The following is a 23,488-nucleotide window of genomic DNA, read 5'->3' as shown; positions in this document are numbered from 1 at the left end:
AAAAAAAAAAAAAAGAAAGTAGAAAGAAAACAATTGCTAACTAAAAGTTCTGCAAAGCTCTCCATCAAATATGAAGAAGAAATCACATCTTTTGCAGAAAAAGAACTTAAGAAATTTGTGAAAACAAGACCAAAACGATAAGATCTTTTAAGGGAAGTCCTTCACACGGAGATACCAAAGGAAAGTAGATGGACCATAGTAACAATAAACAAAGCAAAACAAAATACAAAAGAAAGGCAACAATAAAAACTGGCCTGTCAGTAATCACACTTAAAGTGAATAAACTACATGCACCAGTCAATATGCTGTCTACAAGAGACACATCTAATAAACAAAGAGAAAGATAGACTCAAAACAAAGGCTGGGGAAAAAATATACCAAGCAAATGGCACTCACAAAAAAGCAGGAGTGGCGATACTAATTTCTGATAAAATAGTCTTCATAATGAAAAATAAAAGATAAGGAAGGGGTGGGTGGTGCAAGGCCTGAGTATATACTTCTGATCATTTTGAAAATGATCTTCAGCAGAATTTTGCTTGCAAAGGAAGACTAAAGATGGCCAACCAGAATGTCGCGTGGAGCTTGCTGCCTCACAGTCTGCCTTCAGAAAACCTTGGTTTGAGTCCTTGTTCTACTGCCTTTATTACTTTTTCAACCTTAAATCAATCTGTTCACCACTCTGGAAGCCCCTTCTCCATTTGTAGAGGGGAAATGTGGTAAGTTACAATTAGACCACTTGGCAGAGAGGAAGGAGGCAATGATGGTGCACTAGAGCCAGAAGTGCTACCCCTGGCTGCAGTGGCTGGTAGTGCTCAAGGTCCAGACCTCAGGAGAGCTTTGTGGGGCTGAGGGGAACCACCTGGACCCTGGAGAGCTGTGCCCAGCCCCTGGGGAGAGCCATCTGATGTGTGTGAGGAATTTGTCAAAGCCACTTTCCTCCATATCCTCCTCCAGTACACCTGTAAATAAAACCTCCAAGTAGTTTTCTTTTGTAACTCACAGGTTTGTTCTCTCTAGGTTTGCTACCTTTCCTCTGGGTAACCTGAACACTGAGTCCTGTTCTAGAACCTGAACTCTGAGCCCAGTTCCTGAGACATAAGGGAAATATAACTGCCAGTTAAGGAAGCAAAGGTGGATGCAGACTCAAAGTTCAGGCAGCCATTCCCACTAGACTCTCTCACACAAAAACGTTGCAGTCCAGAGGGCATAAAACATCATGAAAAGATCTTCTAACTGAACAAGAAGGCATGCAGCTCTAACTCAAGACTACTAGTGAAGTGTTAAAGTAGGCTCTCCTTCCCTCCATCTCAATGCCCTTGTTCAGCATGAAGCAGCCAGAGTTTGCACCTCTATTCCCAAATGGGAAAACCACAAATGAAAAAGACAATCTCTCTTCATTAAAAAAAGAAAATATATGTGTATGTATATATTATTTACACACATAAATAAAATTAATCACTATTGGATCATGCCCACCATTACCCTGTCTTTTCTGGTCCCTGCCACATCTTTCCCATTTCCTTTACACACTTCCTCCACCTACCAAATTGTGCAACTCTGTGATTTCATCCTTACTCATCCTCAACCTTCTGCTCCCACCACTTATGCCCTTGGCTCCCCATACATGGTTTTTAAAATTTAAAAAGCAAACAAACAAACAAACAACCTTAAAAAAAAGATAAGGAAGGGCACTCACTATATGATGATTAAAGGCACAGTAAATAAAAAAGACATAACAGTGGTCAATATCTATGCCTCAAATGATAGACTTGCTAAATATATAAAGCAACTATTAATAGAATTGAAAAAAGAAATAGACAGCACCACAATAGTGGTGCTTTAACACACCACTCTCACCAAAGGATAGGTCAATCCAAAAGAGATTTAACAAAGATGCAGAAGATCTAAACTATACAATCAGCCAACTTGACCTTGTGGATATATTCTGAGCAGTGCACTCAACTAAAACTGAATTCACTTTCTTCTTGAATGCACATGGTATATTCCCCAGAATTGATCACATATTAGGACACAAAGAAGGCCTCAATAAATTAAAAATACATTGAAACAATACAATGTATCTTCTCAGACCACAATACCATTAAACTAGAAATTAAACACAAGAGGATAAAGCTTACAAAGCCACCAATGTAGAAGCTAAATAACACCCTGCTAGAACATGATTTGGTTATAAAAGAAATAAAGAATGAAATTAAAAAGTTCCTTGAAAAAAATGATAATGAAAATACAATGTATCAAAACCTCTGGGATGCAGCTAAGGCAGTCCTCAGAGACCAGTTCACAGCAACAGGCAAACACACAAAAAATGGGGGGGGGGGAAAGCAAAATGAATGATCAAATTCGATACCTTCAACAAATAGAAAAAGAAGAAGAATCTAATACGACAGCCTTTAGAAGAAAGGAAATTATAAGAACAAGAGTCAATGAAATAGAAAACAAAAACAATTGAAACCATCAATATGACCAGGAGCTGGTTTTTTAACAAGGTCAATAAAATTGACAAATCATTGGCAAACTTAACAAAAGAGAAAAAAAAGGAGAAGATACAAATAACTTGATTAAGGAATGATAGAGATGAGACTACAATAGAATCAGAGGAAATAAAATCTATAATGTCAGAATATTATAGAAAGCTATACTCTGTCATATTTGAAAGCTCAGAGGAAATGGACAAGTTCCTTGAAACTCATGCCCTACCCAGTCAGATGGAGAGCACTTGAACAGATCCATCACAAAAGAAGAAATAGAGCAGTCATAAAGACTCTCCCACAAAAAAAGCCCTGGACTAGATGGCTTCATGGCTAAATTCTACCAATCATTCAAAGGTTTATCACCAATGCTACCTATTTCAAAAAGTGGAAAACAAGAAATGCTCCCAGAGATATTCTATGAAGCAAGTATAACCCTACTACCCAAGCCAACAAAGATATTGCCAAAAAAGAAAACTACAGACCAATATCTCTCAGGAACATAGACACAAAAATCATTAACAAAATCCTAGCCAATAGAATCCAAAAGCACATCAAAAAGACATCATGACCAAGTGAGATTTATAAGAAAAACAATCAACATAATTCACCACATTAAGAAAACAAATAACAAGAACCATATGATCCTAGCAACTAGTGCAGAAAAGGCATTTGACAAAATCCAATGCCTTTCCTGATTAAGACACTCAGGAAAATGGAAACAGAAAGGAATTTACTCAACATAGTGAAAAGTACACATGCAAAACAAAGAGTCAATACAATTCTCAATGGAGAAAGATTAAAGACATTTTCTTTGTGAAAAGAGATCAGACAAGGATGCCCACTGTCACCACTTCTATTCAATATTGTTTTGGAAATACTTGCTGGGGCAACAAGACAAGAAAAGTAAATAACAGGCATCCCAACTGGCAAAGAGATGTTAAACTGTTGCTATACGCAGATGACATGATAGTATACACAGAAAATCTCAAGGACTCAACCAAGAAACTGTTAGAGCTAGTAGGCCAATTTAGTAGAGTAGCACGATACAAGGTTAATCCAAATATCAATGGGATTCCTCTACAGTAACAAAGAGAACTCAAAGAAGGAACCCAAGAAGGCATTTACAATAGCCAATCACAAATTGAGAAACTTGGGAATGAACCTAACTAGAGACAAAAAAGATCTGGACAAAGAAAAAGAAAACTGCAAACTGTTTAAAAGGAATATATGATTAGGTATTATTTGCATGACAACAGTCCAGAATAAGAGCTGCATAACAAAGTGGACTGGGGAAGGAGGGGAATGGGAGGAAATTATGCAACAATGAAAGAATTATTTCAAAGAGTAAAGTGAACTTAGAGAGCTGAGTAGGGAGGAAAAAGTGAAACAATGCATGAATGGAAATCCAAGTTCTCTATAAACTTTCATTAAACTACCAATTAAAATAGAAGAAGAAAACTACATTACATTTCTGTGAGACACAATAAAAGACCTAAATAAATGGGGAAATGTGCCCTGTTTATGAATAGGAAAACTCAACATTGTGAAAATTACAGTCCTACCAAAAAAGCAATCTACATGCTCAATGCAATCCTAGTACGGATATATTCATTTTTCAAGGAGATCAAAAGGGAAACTATCAAGTTTATCTGGAGAGGAAAGAGATCCCAAATAAGCAAAGAATTTGTGAAAAACAAAAATGAAGTGGGAGGTATAGCACTCCCTGAACTCAAAGCCTACCACCCAGCTGTAGTAACCAAAACAGCAAGGCATTAGAACAATGACAGGCATAAAGACCAATGGAACAAAACTGGGAACCCAGAAATGGACCCATCTATCTATGGTCAACTGGTATTCGACAAGGAAATAAAACAGGGAAATGACAACCTCCTCAACAAATGCTGCTGGCAAAACTGGACTGCTACTTGCAGAAAGCTGAAATAGGATCTACATCTCATACCATACACAAAAATCAACTCAAGGTGGATCAGAGAGGCCTGGGAGTAAAGCCCAAAACCATAAAGTTCATCAGAGACAAACTGGGATCAAGTTTAGAAGGCCTAGCCTATGGTATAAAGAGACTGCCAAATACAGCCAGAAAAACACAATCTGGAGAGGATAAAATTGATGTATGGGACCTTCTAAAGATTAAATCTCTGTGCTCATCAAAAACTTTTCCCAATAGGTTGAAAATAAAGCCTACCGACTGGGAACAAATATTTGGCAATGCCATTTCAGACAAGGGTCTGAAAACAAACGTTTACAGAATACTCCTGGGCCTCCAGAAAAAAAAGACTGATAATTACAAAATGGTTAAAGACATGGAAAGACTTTTCACAGGGGAAGTCATTCAGGTGGCCAATGGTCAAAATAACTGGCAATAAGCGTGGTGCAAATCAAAACCACGAGATACTATTTCACTTCAGTAGCAGTGGTATAGTAGGGCAGCAGGCAATAAATGTTGAGGAGGATGTGGAGAGGTGGCAACTCTCATACACTGTTGGTGGAATTGTAAAATGGTGCCACCACCCTGGAAGATAGTTTGGCATTTCCTCAAAAAGTTCAACATAGAAACTTCATATGACCCAGCTATTCTGCTACTAGGAATATACCCCAAGGAAAAAAGAACTAAGATCTTTATTCACCATCGCCAGAACACAGAAACAGCCCAAATGTTCACTCAATATCGTATGGACTGAGAAAATGTAGTACATTCACATAATGGAATAGTATGCATCACTCAGGAGCAACGGTTTTGAAAAATGCTATGTAACTTGGGAGAGGCCGGAGATCATTATGCTGAGTGAACTAACACATTCTCCTAAGGACAAACACTGCATAAGACCATTATTGTAAAAATAGAAGAATAACTATTAAAACATGTACAGAAACTCAAGAGGGGGAAGGGAAGAAGTGAAGGGTGAAGATCGGTAGAGGTGAAACCATAGGGCACAGTTTGTTGGATGTAAGGAGGGGAGGAAGCAAATGGGAAGGATCCCAGTAAAAAGACAGGCTAATGATGGGCAAGGTCCAACGGTGATTGATTTTATAAAACATTATGTATGAAAATGATTGTATAAAACACAATGTGAATGCAGGATAGTGTGAAACACAATGTATATAAATTTTGTAAGCAAATAAATTTTAAAAAATAATGTAAAAAAACCAACCAACCAAAAAAAAACCCCCAAAAAACCCCAAACCACCTCTCCAAGAGGATCCTAATAATTTTCTGGCAGTTTTGTAACATGAAATAAATAATGAAGTGAGAATATAAATTTCTAATTAAAAAAAGGTTGTATAGTCTTTGATCTTCATCAGTAAGTGCTTCAAATCTTGTGCAATATAATTTATGCATTTTGCATATAGCAGGCTATTAATGCCTTCCTGTAATCCTTATGCTGAGTTCTTCATATAGTCCAGTTTCTTGAATTATTTGCCCAGCATACATAGAAAACATATTGACTATACATCCAATGTATTATCTTGATTATATTGAAGGTATATTTTATTCAAACTATAAAATGCAACATCGATTGTCTTTTTTTTTAATTTTCATCATTCTAGAAATATCTGTTACTAAATTTAATTAGGCACCTTCTGAATATTCATTCATCAAGATGTTATATAATAGTAACGTTTCTATATTAAAGAAATAAAAAAACCAAAAAAAAAACCCCCACCTATGTCCATCTTGTGATTAGTACGTTGCCGCAAATGACGGCTACAGCGGAAAAAAATGTGTTTCTAAACAAGGTCATCAATTTAAAAGTGTGAGGCAACGTGTAAACTACGAAAGGTGGCGCGCCAATTCGATTAAGCCAGATGCAGTAACAACATAAAACCTCACGGTGGTGCTAAATCATCAGTAATAAAGTCTCAAGACCCAGGAAAGGTTTTGCAGACATTAAAATGACTCAGGACTAAAATACTCCTAGCGTTAACCGGGACAGAATTGGCTTTGAGTCCCTAAGATTCTTCTCCACCAACCTTGAGCAATGACCTTGACATTGTTATCTCAACAAATCCATTAGCAATCTTAATTCATAAATTTAGGGTCCTCCCCACCCACCCCCTGCACCTCCAGTTATTGGACAAAACAGTCAAAAGGATTATTATTATTAATATCCTAAAGAATTTTGTCACCTTATCTTTAAAAAAATTGATTTAGAATCCTCACTGTAGATTGGACCACAGATTTTTGGTTTTTGTTTGGTTTGTTGTTTTTTTTTAAGTACAACATTTACATTTTCCTATTCATCTGCTATGTTATCTTAATTTTTTCTCGTCCCTTAAAACCATCTGTTAAATTTATTTTTAACATCTCTCAGCCCCCAAATCTAAGTTTGAAATCTCAAGCCCTTTGACCCTTTTCTTCCTCCACTCTTTATTTTAAAAATAGCTATAAAATTTTATTGACTCTTCCTTTATAACCCAAAAGCACAGTCCAGACTGCTTTACCACATCTCCAGGCTACCGTAATGACCTTCAATTCTAACCTTAGATCACTGGCTCCCAACCTTGGCTGCATATAGGAAATCATGTGAGTTCTAAACAGACACCCCACCACACCCGGAGATTCTAATTTAATGAGCCAGGGTGGGGCCAGAGATTAGGCTGCTTCTTTTTTTTTCTCTTCTTTCTCGATTTCATTTTATTTCCACTTTAACCATAAACATAACAGCTGAGGAGATACTTAATAGATACAGTGTGCTCTACCTAACAACAATTAAAAAAAAATAGATGTAATAATTGTAATCAGCTTCTTTCTGGTCCTTTTATTCCAAATTTCCTAATAACTCCTCAAGATGATTAATATAGTTAATTAACTAAAAAGGAAGGAATATCAAGCCAAAAAGTTACCAGCAAAAACAATGCACACTATTTTTAAATGGCTTTGATTTCTTTTTGGTCTCCTCAGCAAAGATTCATAGTCTTGGAAAACTGATGGAGGGTTGCCTTAAACTGGAAATTAGAACAGTGGGATTGAGTGTGGGTTTTTTCATTAATTTTTAAAAAATTGTTCATATAAAAAATTTGTATGCATTGTGTTTCTTCTTTTTTTTTTTGCATTGTGTTTCTTCATACAAATTTTGCTTCACACGTTCCCTCATTCACATTGTGTTTCATACAGTCATTTTCATAGTATTTTATAAAATTAATCACCCTTGATCTTTGCCCATCATTACCGTATCTTTTCAGGTCCCCAGTGGATCTTTCCCAATTCCTTCACCTCCTCTCCCCACATCTGCCCTCCATATCCTGTCATCTTAGTGATTCCTCCCTCCGCTCTTATCTTTGCCTTCCTCCCTTTCCCTTTTGGATTTTTAGACACATTGTACTAGTTATCCTTCTTTTTTTACAATAATGGTTTTATACAGTATTTGTCCTTTGAGCCTGAGTTATCTACTCAGCATAGTGCTCACAAGTCTCCGACAGTAATACACAGCCAGAACCAGGAGCACTCAAGTTAGTGACGTCTCACGGCCAGATTTAAACTACCAACTCTTTGGGAGAAAACTTTTAGTGTCCCATCTTCACAAATACTGCAAACTCCCAATTTTATTAGTATAGAGCTCATTTCCCAGACTTTCACAGATAAGCCACATAGTTTGGACCAAAGGCACTTTCCTACTCTCATCCATAAGAAAACGACTGGTTGCTTGTTCTTCACTGCTCCCCTCTGTGGAGCTAAAACCCACATAATACTGCTGAGCTATGAAAGGAACCTGGATCCCTAGTGACCTCCATTAGCCTTGGACTGCCCAGTTACCTCTGGTTACATGATAGAAAGATTGCTATTGTTAAGTTCCATAGAGCTGACTCATACAGACCCTACAGACAATGAATCTGAACCCTGCCCTAACCTGCCATCCTCATTATATCTGATATACACGTCCACTGTTAAAGTCACTGTGTTTATCCATCTTTTGACAAGGGTCTTCTTCTCTTTCACCGACCCTTCCCATTCCAAGCACTATGTTTTCTCCATCTCTGATAGAGAGATGGACTTCTATATCATTATGTTTTGGGGAATGCATTTTATCTACCTGCTCCCTCATTTGACATGTGCTCCAATCAATTTCCCTTGCATAACCAAAATGTCAATGATCTGAACCTATCAACCACTCTTTGGGAAAAGGTATGGCACTCTGCTTCTATAAAGACTTACAGCCTTAGAAACCCTGCAGGGAAGTTCTCCTCTTTCTTTTCAGTTGCTAAGAGAGGCTATTCCTTGGGAAGATAGACACATTACCCTACCCTCAAGAGTGGGCTCAAGTGTGTCAGAGATGATGAGGCTCACACAGGATAGGACAGGGTTCAGATCTGTTGTTCATAGGGTTGCACCTAACAACAATATTGTGGTGTCCAGGATTTGTTGTTCATAATCCCTTTCCTAGCCACTGAATTTTATTATGGCATGTGGATGGGTGGTAATATGTGAATCTAGTGTGCTAGCCTATCCACAAGGGGATCTGCTAGACTTGCCACTAAATTGATCAGATTTAGCAGCAGATTTTGAGAGTCTCACCACCAGCAAAGAAGCAGGCATACAGTGAGTACTCTCAGGGCCAGAGATTCTTGTGCCAGCTGGACCTAAAGCAGCAGCAGCCATGGCCAAAACAGAGGACCAGAGACCTGACATGAGATGCAGCTGATCTCTGGGCTGCCACTCCTCATGTAAACAGAACTAAGAGCCTTTGTGCATTTGCTAGAGGAGGAGGAAGGGAGGAAAGAGCCATCATTAGTAGGACTGAGAGCTTTGTACCACTGGCCTAAAGCCTAGAGGTTCAAGGCTGAGGTGCCTATGAGCACATTTCAGAAGCTATCCTGACTGAGTGACTGTATTCTATTACTAACTTGAATTACAGCCTTTTGATGTCTCATATGATTTTGTGTGATCTGTAAGCTATTGCATCAGATTTTGGACCCAGTAGAGTGTAAGATTGGTGTTGGGATTAATAGAAAGAGGTGTGGGAGCATGGAGGACATGATTACTTCATGGGAACTAGTTTTGTGTTGTTGATGGGAACACTTCCCCTTTGTGAAGTTGTAAATGTCATACACACATGGAGCTTGCTCTTTTTACAAACAACATGAGTCAGAAACTTATACCTAAATTGCTTTATACCAGAAACTGCTTTCCAAACAGAGCAAGAGAACATTGGATGGTTTAAAATCAAGAAAGGTGTGCATCAGAGTTGTATCCTTTCTTCACACCTACTCAAATTTGAGAAGCTGGACTCCGAAGAAGAAAGGAATATTCATAATTCTTTTAACATTCTACATTTTTACCTCTTACTGAATTACTATTTTACATTTCCAATTCCTGCTCAGTTTGTGATCTAAATGTTTATTATTTTTAATTACAAAGCTGAGCCTGCTTAGTCCTTTAAGAATCTGGCCTTTTTTTGTATACCAAAGAAAGATTTTTTCTTTTACTTTTTCAAAGAGAGGAGCACACTGTGGGGGACAGGGGGGAAGGCTAGGCAGGGAGAAAAGTGCAACAATGAATGAAAGGAAATTCAGAATCTCTGTAAATGTTCATTAAAATTATTAAAATAAAATTTAAAAAATAATCTGGCCTTTTTCTTGATATTTAATCTAAATTTCATTCTTCCTTTTCATATCTAAAAAAATTCTTTAACTTCCTGGAGGTATATTCCTAAGGCTAAGAAATGCAGTGTGATAATCAAATATTTAAGCCTGAAGTGTGATAGCAAGATAAGTCTTAGTGCTTAAGTACATAGCACTGAGTCTCCAGGTCAGCTGTAGAGGCAGAAAGGAAAACCTTTGAGGGGAGAAAATAAAAAAGAGAACTGTATAGACTAGATAGAGAAAGTAATTTTCTCTCCAGAAAAAAAGTAAACAGAAGGGAAAAGAGAGGTGATGTAAGTAGGAAAGACTATAGTGACACAAAAGAAACACTAGAAAAGCTGTGAAGAAAAAAAAAATAGCATGAAGAAAAGGCACATGCAAAATAAAATGTCACTGAAATTCAATAACTTCAAAATGCTTCTGATAGTCATAAGTCATTAATGTGGAGTGGGAAGTGACTCATAGTTGACCCTCCAGGTTTTCTGAGGCTGTCAACTGCACAGGGTAGCCTACTTGTTTTTTTTTTCTTTTTTTCTTATTAATTTTAATAGACATTTACAGAGGTTTTGGTTTTCCATTCATTCATTGCTGTACTTTTCTCCCTGCCCATCCCTCTCCACCAGTTCGCTCCCCTCTCCGAAAAAAAAAAAATTCCTTCATTAGTATACAATTCCCCCATCCTTTCCCCCAACCCCAAGTACACTTCTCTATGCAACCTTAATTCTGGATTTCTGTGCTAACCATAATACTCAATCATGTATCACCTTTAATCTGTTCTTTCCCTCATCTGTTTCAATATAATATACATAATTTATCCAGTTTTTTCTGTCTTACCCCAACCCTGATGTCAGACCCATTCTACAACAGTGGCACCATGCAGTATTTGTCCCTTTGTGACTGAGATATTTCATTCAGCATAATGTCGTAAGGAGTTATATTGTCAAAACTAATGCACATGGTTTGAGTCTACCAGCTGTTCCACAGTAGAAATATGGGAAATTTACTCCCATGTAATTACAGCCCCTGAAAACCTGATGAAAGGACAACCATGAGTTGGTTCCAATTCAAGGGTCCACAACAATATGTTGCATGGGGGACTGCCCATCTTTCCATTCTAAGACCAACTGGTGGATCTGAACTTCTGGAGTGGGCACCACCTTTGGATTAGCTGCACAACTCTCTATCCAGGCCACTCAAGCTCTTGGTAATAGAATTTGATAGGAGGGTCATAAGAGACTGTGTCAATGCATAAGAGTGGACTACTACTCCCCAAACTCTAAGAAATTAAATATTTATGTTGGTATGAAAGAAATATTGAAGGCATGTAAAAATTTACAGCAGAAATTTTACCATAGGAAAGAGGTTGTCAAATAAAAAAGATCTATCTGTTTTTAAATTAGACTTATTCTAACCTCAAATCAGACAAACATTGTCCAGGGAGATCTTGAAGGAAAGAGTAACTCCAGAATTTTTTTTAGATGCAACCCTCAGAAGATGTTTTGCCTCTAGCCTTGACACACTGGGTCCTATCCTGCAGGAAAAACTGGGATGGAATCTTTCAACCATGATGGGTAACCACACTAATTAAAGAAAAGAGAACTTAAAACAATATAGGATTACCAATGTAATATCATTGATGAGTCAACATAGAGTTAAACTAAGGGCATAATGCTAGGATTTAGGTCCTTTCTGAAAGCATTTTCTGAATCTCTGTTATAGTTAAACTACCCTGGCATTATCAAACTTCTTTCCAGGCAGCAAAAATAATGATCACATGTGTGCTGTTGTCCCCAAATTAGAAAAATATTTGGTTGGAGTATTACTCCTCCACTTTATGAAGATTAGAATCCACCAGCAGCTTCCTGATGACAGATGGCAATCTCCCTGACTGAGATTTACAGCCTCTGAAACCCAATGGAGAATAGTCAGCTATGATTGAATTCAGACTTCACAGCAATGTGTGAGCTGAGCAAGCACTCAGTTATTTGCTGTACTGAAATGGATAAAACTAAAGAGCAGGGACATTTTTAACTGGCACCAAAGGATTTTAAAAATTCTAGTATAGATATCTCTGAAACAGCTAACAACAGCTGACTCATTGAGCTGTAGTCAAAATGCCATAATCTGGCATTTGAAGACATTTATATCTCTGAGACTAACAGGGTTCAGCTATGCCATGAATTTATCAGCTCTGTACCACTTAGCCCAATCTCTCAATTATATTTTCCTGGATGAGTGTGGAGTTTTTTGAGTGAGCAATATGCCTGTGACATGAAAAGTGAACTTTGCACTGTATCTCAAAGGACACATGAGGTTGCACCGCCATATATTTGCAGCCTATAGCTGCAAATCAGAACAAGTAGTTACTGACCAGGTAGTCCATTCTCTCTTCCCACCATCCAGATTATGAGAAAGAGTACACATTCTTCATTTATAAATCTAGCAGAAGCTTGCAGATTATAGAAATGGAATTTACCTGCTCATGTGATTATTGTCTAAATGTCTTAGTATTTGGATATATCACAAAGAGAAAATTAGGCACAAGACTCAATCAAGTCAGCTCTGACACAATGCAGACTGAGTTAAATGCCAGCAGCAGTATGACCTTGGGCAAATGACTAACATTCAAGCCTAAATTTCTCACCTGTAAAATGAGACTGGTATTAGTTATGCCAAAGTGTTGTTATAGGGTCTAATGATATAATCTGTTTTTATGGGATCTCTAAGTAAGATAAGGAGTCTTTGCTAGGTTTTTGTTCACAGGAAGAACATGACCTGATTTAGTTTTAAAAAGATCATTCAAGTTGTGTGTTAGGAATAGACTGTAGCAGGGGCATACCGAGGCAGAGTTCAGTTAGGAGGCTCGTGCAGCAAGCCAGATAAAAGGTTATGGTGGCTTGGATCAAGGTGGTAGTTTTCGAAGAGTAGCACTGTGCATGATAAGACAGTAATTTTAGGATTATAAAACTTGTCTTGCAGATTTGTTATGAGGGTACTATGGGAGAATTAATTGTAGGTAAAGAGTCTAGCAGATTCCTGGTACATTGAAGATTTTCAGTTTATGTTTATCATTACTTTTCGTAGGTGGCACTGAGGACACCAGTGCAATATTCTAGGTCCACTGACCTGGAATCATGAAAAACACTGGGCCTAAAAAGGGGGTTGAGTGTATAAGATTTATCATTCAGATTGTTCTCTAGCCAATGATTAATAGTTTATTTTGTGCTGAAGTAATTATTGTATTAAAGAGACAAGATGAGGATGAGATAAAATCCCTACCCTACAGCCAGGTGTTTTTTTGTTTGTTTTTTTACTTTGGAAAAACTCACTCACTTGGGACATAGCTTCCCGCTGCTCACCATTCTCTACACCACCAGGCTGCAACACCAACAATCACCATCTAGATGTGCTACAAGGGACAGACTGCAGAATCCTGGCTCATTGCTCACCAGTTTCTCCAAAAGCAGCCTGTAAACCTGTCACGAGTCATTTCCCCTAGATGCATCTGAGTCTCTGGGAGACCTTTTAACAAATCTAAATGCAAGAGCCATAGAGGAACTGGGGAACTGAGCCACAGACGGAGCTGTTTTGTTAGAAATTATGGAAACATAGAGTTGGTTAAGCATTTGGGACTATGCTGACTTGAAACTTCTCATGAATAATCTGCTATTAATTTTAACAGTACTAATTATGAAAATGGGTGCCTGAAGGATGGTGTCTCTGCAGGTGATGGTAAATCCCTTACAATTTAAGGACACAAAGGTCTTACAGACCACATTACATTTGTACCTCATAGATTGTAACCCCGCTGCGAACTTCTGAGCCTATGCACTTAATCAGTAAATCTCCATAGAAATATGCTACTCGTTTTCCAACTGGACCGTGTTGGCTGAGCTTCCCGACTAAAACAAGCCTGGAAGCAGGAGTGGCATCCACTTCTGAAATGGCTTGCCTCTGGAAACTCTATGTACAAACAGTGCTCAGGCCGTTCGTTCATAGGGTCGCTATGAGTCGTCTATGACTCGACAGCATCAAACAACAACGCAACAACAACAATTATGAAAAGAGGTGGTCATTTTATTTTCGCTTTTATTTCATATCTCATCTCTCTAAGACACTTCTTGAATGACTCATCATAAACTCAACATCGACACTATTTTTTCCTAATTACTCACCTGACTTCTATGTCAAACAAGTTTCCAAATATTGCCCTCTAATAATGACATATTGTGATGGGCAAATATGCTGCAAGAGACTTCTTTTAAAGTGTTAAAGAGCCAAAGAGTCACCTGGAGGACTGAGATACCCCTGACTCAAGTCATAGTATTTTCAGCCATCTCCTATGTATATGAAAACAAGACAATGAATAAAGAAGGCCAAGGGGGAAAATGATGCATTTGAATTGTGATACTGTAAAGGCCATTGACTACATTATGGATGGCCAGAAGAACAAGCAAATGTATCATGGAGAGCATACAGTCAGAATGCTCCTTGGAGGCAACAATGGAGAGACTTCATCTCATGTATTTTGGACTTGTCAGGAGGTACCAACCTTTGGAGAAGGGCATCATGCTTAGTAAAGGAGAGGGTCAGTGAAAAAGACCATCTGTGTGAGGGATTGGCAAGGGGTCTGCAACACTGGGCTCAAATACAGTAGCTATTATGAGAATGAGGCAGGATGAGACAGGGTTTTGTTCTAGGGCACATACGGCTAGTAGGAGCTAGAGACAACTAAGCAACAGTTAATAACAAAGTAGTGAGGAACTCATTCTCAGCAGCTGAAAATGTGGCTACCTCTTGATAGAACTGAGGAATCAAAGCATGCTATACTTGGAAGTAGCAGTCTGATCTAGTTAGAACATCTTTTTTAACAAAGCAAGTTAAAATCAGGCTTTAAATGAAGTATGATTAACTGTAGACCACATTTTGTTTTAATGACTGATTATCTTTTTCAGATCTGTTCATTTTCTCAACAGCCCACTCTCACCTAGCTCATCACAGCATCCCCTTAAATTTACTCATCCTCCTGGCAGAGGCCCATGTCTCAAGTTTCCAACCTGTTCTCACTACCATGGATGCCATGAGCACTGGCCCCATTGTTGCTGTTGTTGTGAGGTGCTGTTGAGTCACATACGACTCATAGCAATCATATGAACAACACGCGAATCCTGTCTTATCCTGTGCCATCCTTATCACCCCTGACATACTTGAGCCCATTGCTATAGACAATGGGCTCAATCTATCTCAATGAGGCACTTTTTCTTCACTGACCCTCCATCTTTTCAAGCATGGTGTCCCTCTCCAAGGACTAGCCTGGCCTAACAACATGCCCAAAGTATATGAGATACAGCTTCGCTATTTTTGCCTGCAAGGAGCACTCGGGTTACACTTTCTCCAAGACATATCTGTTTGCTCTTTTGGCAGTCCGTGGAATATTCAGTACTCTTCTCTAACATAACGATTCAAAGTCATCCATTCTTCAGTTTTCCTTATCCATTGCCCAACTTTCAGATGCTTAGAGAGCAAGTGAAAACACAATGGTTTAGCCTTTAAACTGACATCCTTGCTTTTTAGCACTTTGACAAAACCCTTGACAGTAGATTTCTCCAGTGTCACATACCTTTCTCTTGATTTCTTGACTACAGCTCCTATGGATGTTGCTTGTGGATCTGAGTAAAATGAAATCATTGTAAACTTCAATATTTTCTTCATCTATTATGATGTTGCCTTTTGGTTCACAATGTTTTCTTGATGCTGACATGTTTAATACGGATTACCATATTGAAGACTGCAGTCCTACATGGTCTCCTCACTTTCAGCAAGCAAGGTTATGCCATCTGCATAACACTAGCTTTTGATGAGTCATCCTCCAACCTTGATGCTACATTCTTCTTCATAAGGGCTACTTTCTTGAATGATTTCCTCTGCATACAGATTGAATAGTATAGAGAGAGACTACAACTCTGATGCACACCTTTCCTGATTTTAAACCATGTAGTGTTCCCTTGATCTGTTGGCACACAGCTTCTTGGTCAAGGTATAAATTTCAAATAAGTACCTTTAAGTATTCTGGAATTGCCATTCTTCTCAATGTTAGACAGAATTGTAAAACACACAGTCAAATGCATTTGTATAGTCAATAAAACACAGATAGATATTCTTCTGGTATTCTCTGCTTTCAGCCAGTATCCATCTGACATTAGCTATGATATCCCTAAGGCTACATCTTCTCCTAAACTCAGCTTGAACTCTGGTAATTCTCTATCAATGAATTGTCCTAACCATCTTTGGACGATCTTCATCAATATTGTCTCTATTACTGCCAATTATAACTTCCAGAGAAGCAGTGAGAGGCCATAGATAGTCAATACCGCTAAAATTCTCCCTTTAAATCCTAGCTCTACACTTATTAGCTATGAGACACTAAGCAATTTTCTTAAACACATTCTGCTTCCTCATCTGAGAAATTTCTACCTCATAATATTTAAGCAGAGTAAGGCCATAAAACATGTATCACACAGAAATAAGCTTAAAATAAGAGTTTAATAATCATTAGTTATTATCAGCTGTGTTAATACTCAATGGATGCCTGGTAAACAATTTCTATCCATTTTGGAATCTTTTATTGTCTTTTCTCACTACCTTTGAAGGCAGGGTAGTTCTAGATGCATGTTTATGTACCAAACTGATATGGGCTGAGTTGTGCCCTCCAAAAAAACTTAATGGTGTCTTAACTCATATGCTTGTGAATATTACTTTGTTGGGTGTTTTTAGGAATTGTAGGTTTACCTGTAGGTGTTATTTGTTAATAAGGTTAACTAGGAGTAGTTTAAAAAATGTATTCTTGTTGAGATGGGTCATTGCTGACTTTCTATTGTGTTTCTGAGCCAGAAAAACCTTGAGAGGAAAATGCTCATCTTTCTCCTGAGGAGCCACGAGTCGATTTGAACTACCAGAGGGGCACCACCTTCAGGTCAGCAGCATGACTCAAACACTGATCATGCCACCAGAGCTCCCTAACTGCTTAGTGAATACCCTACATACATTGGCAACTGTTAGCTTGTTGTTCTTATTGTTGTTGTTGTGTACTACAGAGTCTGAACTGAATCATAGCTAACCCTCTGGTGAGTTTTCAGAGGCTGTAATATAGCATGGGAGGAGACAGCTCATCCTTCTCCTGTGAAGCAGGCCCTAATTGCGTACCTTCAGAACTATGACACAGCTTCTTGCCACCAGAGTTACCTTTTAAATTATTATATTTCGATTGACTTTTCCAACTATGTTTCATGGTTTGCATTTTCTTTTGTAAGGCTCTTTACCTTTTTCTATAGCATGATGCTTGCCCCAGAGTAATGTCCAACAATGAATGGATTTTTGATGTTAAAAAAAAAATGGGAGGAGTAGTTATAAGTCAGTCAGTCAGTAATATTCCATACTTAATCTGAAAGACTCCCCTGTGCTTTATCTTCCCTATGCTCAACATCCCCTAGTGAAGGAGAAGCTGAACTGTGCCAAGGTTATAACATGATGCAATATAAAGAAAATTAAACTATGAATCAGAAGGACTTTGTTTGGGTATCAGCTTAAGGGGAAAAATCAATAAATCAAGTAAGCAAGCAAGAAATCATTCAATCTCTCTCTCTCTCTCACACACATACACACACACCAAGCTCACTGCTCTTGAGTTGAACTAATCGCAATCTTCCATTAGGTTCCTGAAAATGTAAATATTAATGAGAAGGGACTGCCTACCTTTCTCTGAAGGAGCCACTAGAAGGAATTGAACTACTCGAATGAACACAGCCTTTTACTTAGCAGTACAACATGATACACACTATGTCACCAAAGTTCTGTATATATACACATACAAACTTTGAAAAGTTCTGCACATGGTAAAGTAACCATGGTAAGAAACCATCGTGGTATAGTGGTTGCTAGGTGTTAGTTTTAACTTATAGTACCGCTATGGTTTCACAAGATGAACTATGGCAAATCCTTACAAGCATAGCAATAAAGAAATCATTACAAATATCATATTAACTAAATCTAATTCCAGTGATGTTCTGAGGAAAGGACCATTGTTGTTGTTGTTATTGTTGTTAAGTGCAGTCGAGTCATAGGCAACTCTTAGTGATTCTATTAATGAAAGACTTTAACACTTGTATATATAACTTTCATCCTTTCTTTAGGTTCATAGGGTTTCTGGAGGCAAGTTATTTTGAAAGTGGAGGCCATTCCTGCTTCCAAGCTTGTTTTTATTTGGGAGCTCCACCAAACACTGTCCACCATGGGTGGCCATTATCACATTTGACACACCAGAGTCACAGTGTTCAGATCACAGCAATCACGAGTTACCTCTGTACAGCAAGTGGACAGACCACGGCTATACAACCTACAAGAATATTTGACCAAAAACAATTAAAAACAGGCCCAAGGATCTGTGGCCCTTGGGCCCTACTGAATTTAAGAACCAGAGCACGGTTCAAACTTCATGAGCTCCTTTATTCCAAATTCCTCCATAATCATGCATTCTTATTGGCTCTCACCACCCAAAAACGTCCACCTGGGAGCACTACACAGTTTTTTCAATCTCCTCTTATTCTGATGCCACATGTTTCTTCATAGAGTTGGGGTACAAGTTGCCGTACTGTGGTCACTTTTGGTTGCTGTGAGGCTGAACACTGTGACACTGATGTGCCAATGGTTGGTTACCCAATGCGGACAGAGAGTGGGGTGGAGCTCCCCAATTAAAACAAGCTTGGAAGGAGGAGTGGCATCCACTTCCATAACAGCTTGCCTCCAGAAACCCTATGAACCTGGAGAGAGGATGAAAGGCACCCAAGTGTCGAGGACACTTCATACTGTCGCTATGAGTCGCCTGCAACTCAACGGCACTTATCAACGACAACAACAATGATTTGTCCACCATGTAGACTGAATACACATGAGGGAAGGATACATATGTAAACAGAAAAAGAACAAAGGCCTGAAGCCTTTCTATAACTATCATTATGTCTCCAAGTTTTTAGACTTTCCACAGGCATGTACTTTATGAAGTGGATGCCAGTCCTGCTCCCAAACCTGAATCAATCTGGGAGCTCCAACAAAAACTGTCCATGATGGGTAGCCAATTATGGTGTTTGACACACTTATGGCCTAGTTGTCCATCATTTCAGCAACTGTATGTTATCTCAGTAGAGCATATAGAGAAAAAAATAGAAAAAAAACAACCACACAAGCCACACAGATCCACAATCAAAACAAGAGCGCCATTGTAGAGTCAACCACTTCACCTAACTCCAAAATGGAGACAAGGGCCAGGCTTTATATGTTGCTGTTGTTGTTGTTAAGTGTCATCGAGTGGTGACCCTATAAACAAAAGACTCTAACCCTGTTCTAGAAAAATTATCCTATTGGTTCATAGAGTGTCCACAGGCACGTTTAAGAAGTAGATGCCACTCCTGCTTCTAAGCCTGTCTTAATCTGTGAGCTCTACCAGACTTTGTCAACCATGCACAACCATTATGGCAATTGATACACCACTGGCATGCCGTTTAATATTACAGGAATTCCAAGTTACCCAAGTACAGCAAAATGACAGAAAAGTGCTGTCCTACACAGGAAATGTTCATTTGAAATACAATTAAATCAGGCCCAAGGTCAATAGGCTCGAGGTCCCAAATAACTTTTAAAAAAACAAAACAAAACAAACAAACAAACAAAAACCTCTCAGCTTCCACCCCAGCTTTTCATTGGCTCCAAGGAGGGATTCCCAGCCCACTCTCACCACCAACCAAGAGCCATCTTCCATGGCACATGAGAACTGGCCCTTCCACAATTTGAATGACTTATTTTTTTAAAAAAACAACCAAAAACAAAACAAAAAAACCTACCTCAGCTTCCACCCCAGTCTCTCATTAGCATAATATTAATAGTATCCCTGCCCCAGAAGCATCATTGAGGACCTAATCCTAACTTCCATGACAGAATTTGGGCCTCATAATTTTTATATTCTGAAATATTTCATCTCATCTAATCACTCATTCTGAAAGCATAGATTTACCCAACATGTCAACTCTTTATCCAAGAGCTCCTGGCTGCTACATGATATATGCAATACAGTTACTAGCCAGAAGACTCACAAAAGAGGAAGTAAAAGAAAAACAAAGATTGTTAATAAATTTGAAACATTTGCTCTATTTCTACAGAAAGTTAACTATGGAGATGAGGAGGCCATTCTAGGGAACACAAAAGAACCAAGAGCATTGAGGATAACTGGAATGATCCCATTTTCACACTGTTGGGTGTGGGTGTGTGTCTTGCTACCATTTCACTTTATTTTGTATCACTTTCAAGCACAATCAGTATCATCAGAAGCCATGTTAGGCTTGAGTAGTATCAATAAAGAATTGTACACCAGGAAGGACACAAGAAGTCAATGCATTGAAAGGGGCAGTTTCTGGCAACGTACATGCTATTAAAATGAAGCGATCACTGTGACTTTTTTGTTACTCTAGGGGATAAATTGTTGTTGTTGTTGTTATGTGCCGTCGAGTCGCCTGCGACTCCTAGCGACCCTATGTACAACAGCCCTAAACTCCGCTCTGTCCTGTGCCAATCGCACTGTCTCTGACACTCCCATCCCAATTATCCCAGTCACTGAATCAATCCACCTCATAGAGGGCCTTCCTCTCCTGCGCCGTCCCTCCACCCTCCCAAGCATGATGTCCCTCTCTAAGGACCGGATTCTCCTCACAACATGTCCAAAGTATGTTAGACGGAGCCTCAGAATCCTTGCCTCCAAGGACCCAACCGGTTTAACCCTTTCCAGGACAAATCTGTTAGGTTAATGAAAAATAGCAACACATTTCACAATGGAGTAGGAAAGGGTTCAACCTTTTCCCAGCATTACAACCCTGAATCAGGTAAGAAATCATTCAGGTAAAGATCACCTTACCTCGATTTTTCCCCAGATGGCTTCATAGTTGTCTTGGTGTTGAATATCTTGCATCAGTTTCTGAATTAAAGCTGATTTTGTGGCAGCATGTCTTTCATTCTTCTCTGAGGATGAAGCTCGCTCTGACTTCTCATCTTTGTATTTTTTCACACCAGACAGAGGCAGACAAAAGTCCTCATCAGAAAGAATGTCACTCAGAGGTCCAGATTCAATGCTCTCCCCGAGTGAAGAGGCTATGTCACTGGATGAGCTTGGCGACACCCTGCCCAGCCTTGTATGCTTCTTTTTGACATGGTAAGTTGGGTACATCTCAGAATCTGAGTTCATTTCAGACAGTTCCCAGTCATCAATATTCTGAATGGTTTCTCCTCTGGGTTTATGGGGCAGAAGCTTTGTTAAGTTTTCTAACTTCAAAGCTAACACTTCTGTCTGCTTAAGGTGAGAGGGCAGTGCTAGATATTCATCAGAGCCATACCAGGCCTCCACGACCTGACCATTTCTGGTAACATGACTTGGGGAAGAGGAGGAACTTTTCTTGCTTTGGGGCTTTGAAAGCACGGGTAATGGAGACAAGTTGGAATCTGAGCCAACAGAAGATTCACTGCTTTGAGTACAAGGTGGTGAACTAGAGGTTTCTGACTGTACTGGCAATTTGGTCTTCCAACTTTTCTGAGTACGTGGTTCCAGCGAGGACACAGAAGCTGAATCTGTTTCTGGATCCTCTTTGGCCTTGGAAATGCAAGAAGGAATTCCATTTGGCACAACTAAGCTTCTAGTGTTTTCAGCCTTGTTGCTTGAGTCACTTCCCCTTTTAGGTGTTTGGCATGAAGATAGTACCTCTGGGGTCTCATGAGACTTTTTAAATTGAGGCTTCGCTTTTCGACAGTCATTGAGCCTTCCTAAGCTGGAAGAGATTTCCTTAATGTGAGCTTTGACTGTATTTTCAAGATTCCCAATACCCACCTTGTACAAACATTCATATGACTGGCTGGCAGCTGATGCACTGTTGGGGTAGGAAGATTGTAACATCAGGCAGAGCTTGGACCTGTCTGGCGGGTCTACCAGGGAGGGCGTGCTTCTGCTCATCTCGGGCTTTAGATCGACCAGCTGCTTCTTTCTACCACTATCTTTCTGATCATTCTTCAAAGTCTCCTCTTTAAGGAAAAGCCCTCTCTTTGGCAATGTGGGCTGCGTGGGAGAGTCCTCGTTATAATTAAAGCAGTCTCTGATGGTTCGCTTGGGAGTTGTATTTTCACAAAGAAGAGGCTGTTGGTTCTTTGCACCATAATGGTTGGAAGAACTGGATTCTTGCTTTGTGGTTTCAGAAGAGGGTTGAATAGCATTTGTCAGAGGTTCTCCTGATGATGATGTCCCTGGGGTTTCATCTGCAAGCTCACTGGCTGCGGAAGTGTTGTTTTTCTCACATCTACCTTTGTCATCTGTTAAAAGAGATACTTCCTCACCGACTTCTTCATTGCAACTGGGAGGGATGGAGTCAGTGGCCACTGTAAGTAATCCAACACTTCGGATAAGCTCAGGGAATTCCTTTTCCATCTCACTGTAGCTCCAAGTCTCAAATGGTTTGGTTTTGACCTGGTTAGAGGTCATGTCACCCAGGCCACCAAGCAAATCCTCACTTGGACTGTAGTCAGACAGCTCAAAAGCAGTAATACCACAATCCAGAGATAAGTAATTTTGAGAGCACTTGATGGTTAACTGTCCTGAGTCATCCACTTCTGTGAGAGAATCAAGGCGGCCCTGAAACAGACAATGACAATGGTTTCAGTAAATGCATCATCAATTGAATTAAATTGCTGTTCAAATGAGGTCATAGCACAGGCCACTAAAAAGACCAAACACGCATCAATCTAAATAACTTCTGGTGTGAAATACAGAAGGGCATGATAATCAATTACCACATTCCTTTATATAACATTCTATTCTTAAATATTTAAGGATTTCTACTTAATCTGTAGGACAAAGGCTTGATGGAAATAGTAAAGGTCAAGTGAAAAATATTTGTTCTTGTCTTAAAATTCTGTTTAAAAATAGTGTGCTGTTTATTTAAGAACCCTTTCCTTTTTAGTATTTTCCTTATCTTGTACCTGAGCCAATAGTTAGGTCATAGTAGATATTCAATACATAATTTCTAAGCAATGACTTTGTAGATTCATCAATATCCATAAATCACAAGAAGCAGAACCACTAAATCTGTGATTTAAAGAGATTTCAAGGCCAGCTTCTCTGTTTCCACCCTTTTGAAAATAAATTCATTGCCACTGGATCAGTTTTGACTCTTGGTGACCTTAAAGGGCACAGTAGAACTGCTCCAATAGGGTTTCCAAAGCAGATCTTTACAGAAGCAGATTGATAAATGTTTCATGGAATAGCTGGTGGGTTCAAACTACCAACTTTTTGGTTAGCAGCTCAGCACTTAACT

At 39.0% G+C, this 23,488-nt stretch overlaps 1 protein-coding gene across 1 annotated transcript in view; it reads right to left on the bottom strand.

Moving 5' to 3' along the window:
- Positions 1–23,488, bottom strand: part of AKAP6 (A kinase (PRKA) anchor protein 6) — a 524,496-nt gene that overhangs the window by 380,279 nt on the left and 120,729 nt on the right. The window contains exon 3 of the mRNA XM_006889980.1: positions 21,049–22,806. Coding sequence (XP_006890042.1) covers positions 21,049–22,806 — 1,758 coding nt within the window. The remainder of the gene's footprint in view (positions 1–21,048; positions 22,807–23,488) is intronic.

Source organism: Elephantulus edwardii, unplaced genomic scaffold, assembly GCF_000299155.1.
Source record: "Elephantulus edwardii isolate Elephantulus edwardi_28Jun2011 unplaced genomic scaffold, EleEdw1.0 scaffold00084, whole genome shotgun sequence".
NCBI classification, from domain to species: domain Eukaryota; kingdom Metazoa; phylum Chordata; class Mammalia; order Macroscelidea; family Macroscelididae; genus Elephantulus; species Elephantulus edwardii.
The sequence above is the reverse complement of the archived record's forward strand: the minus strand, read 5'-3'. Positions and strand labels throughout refer to the sequence as shown.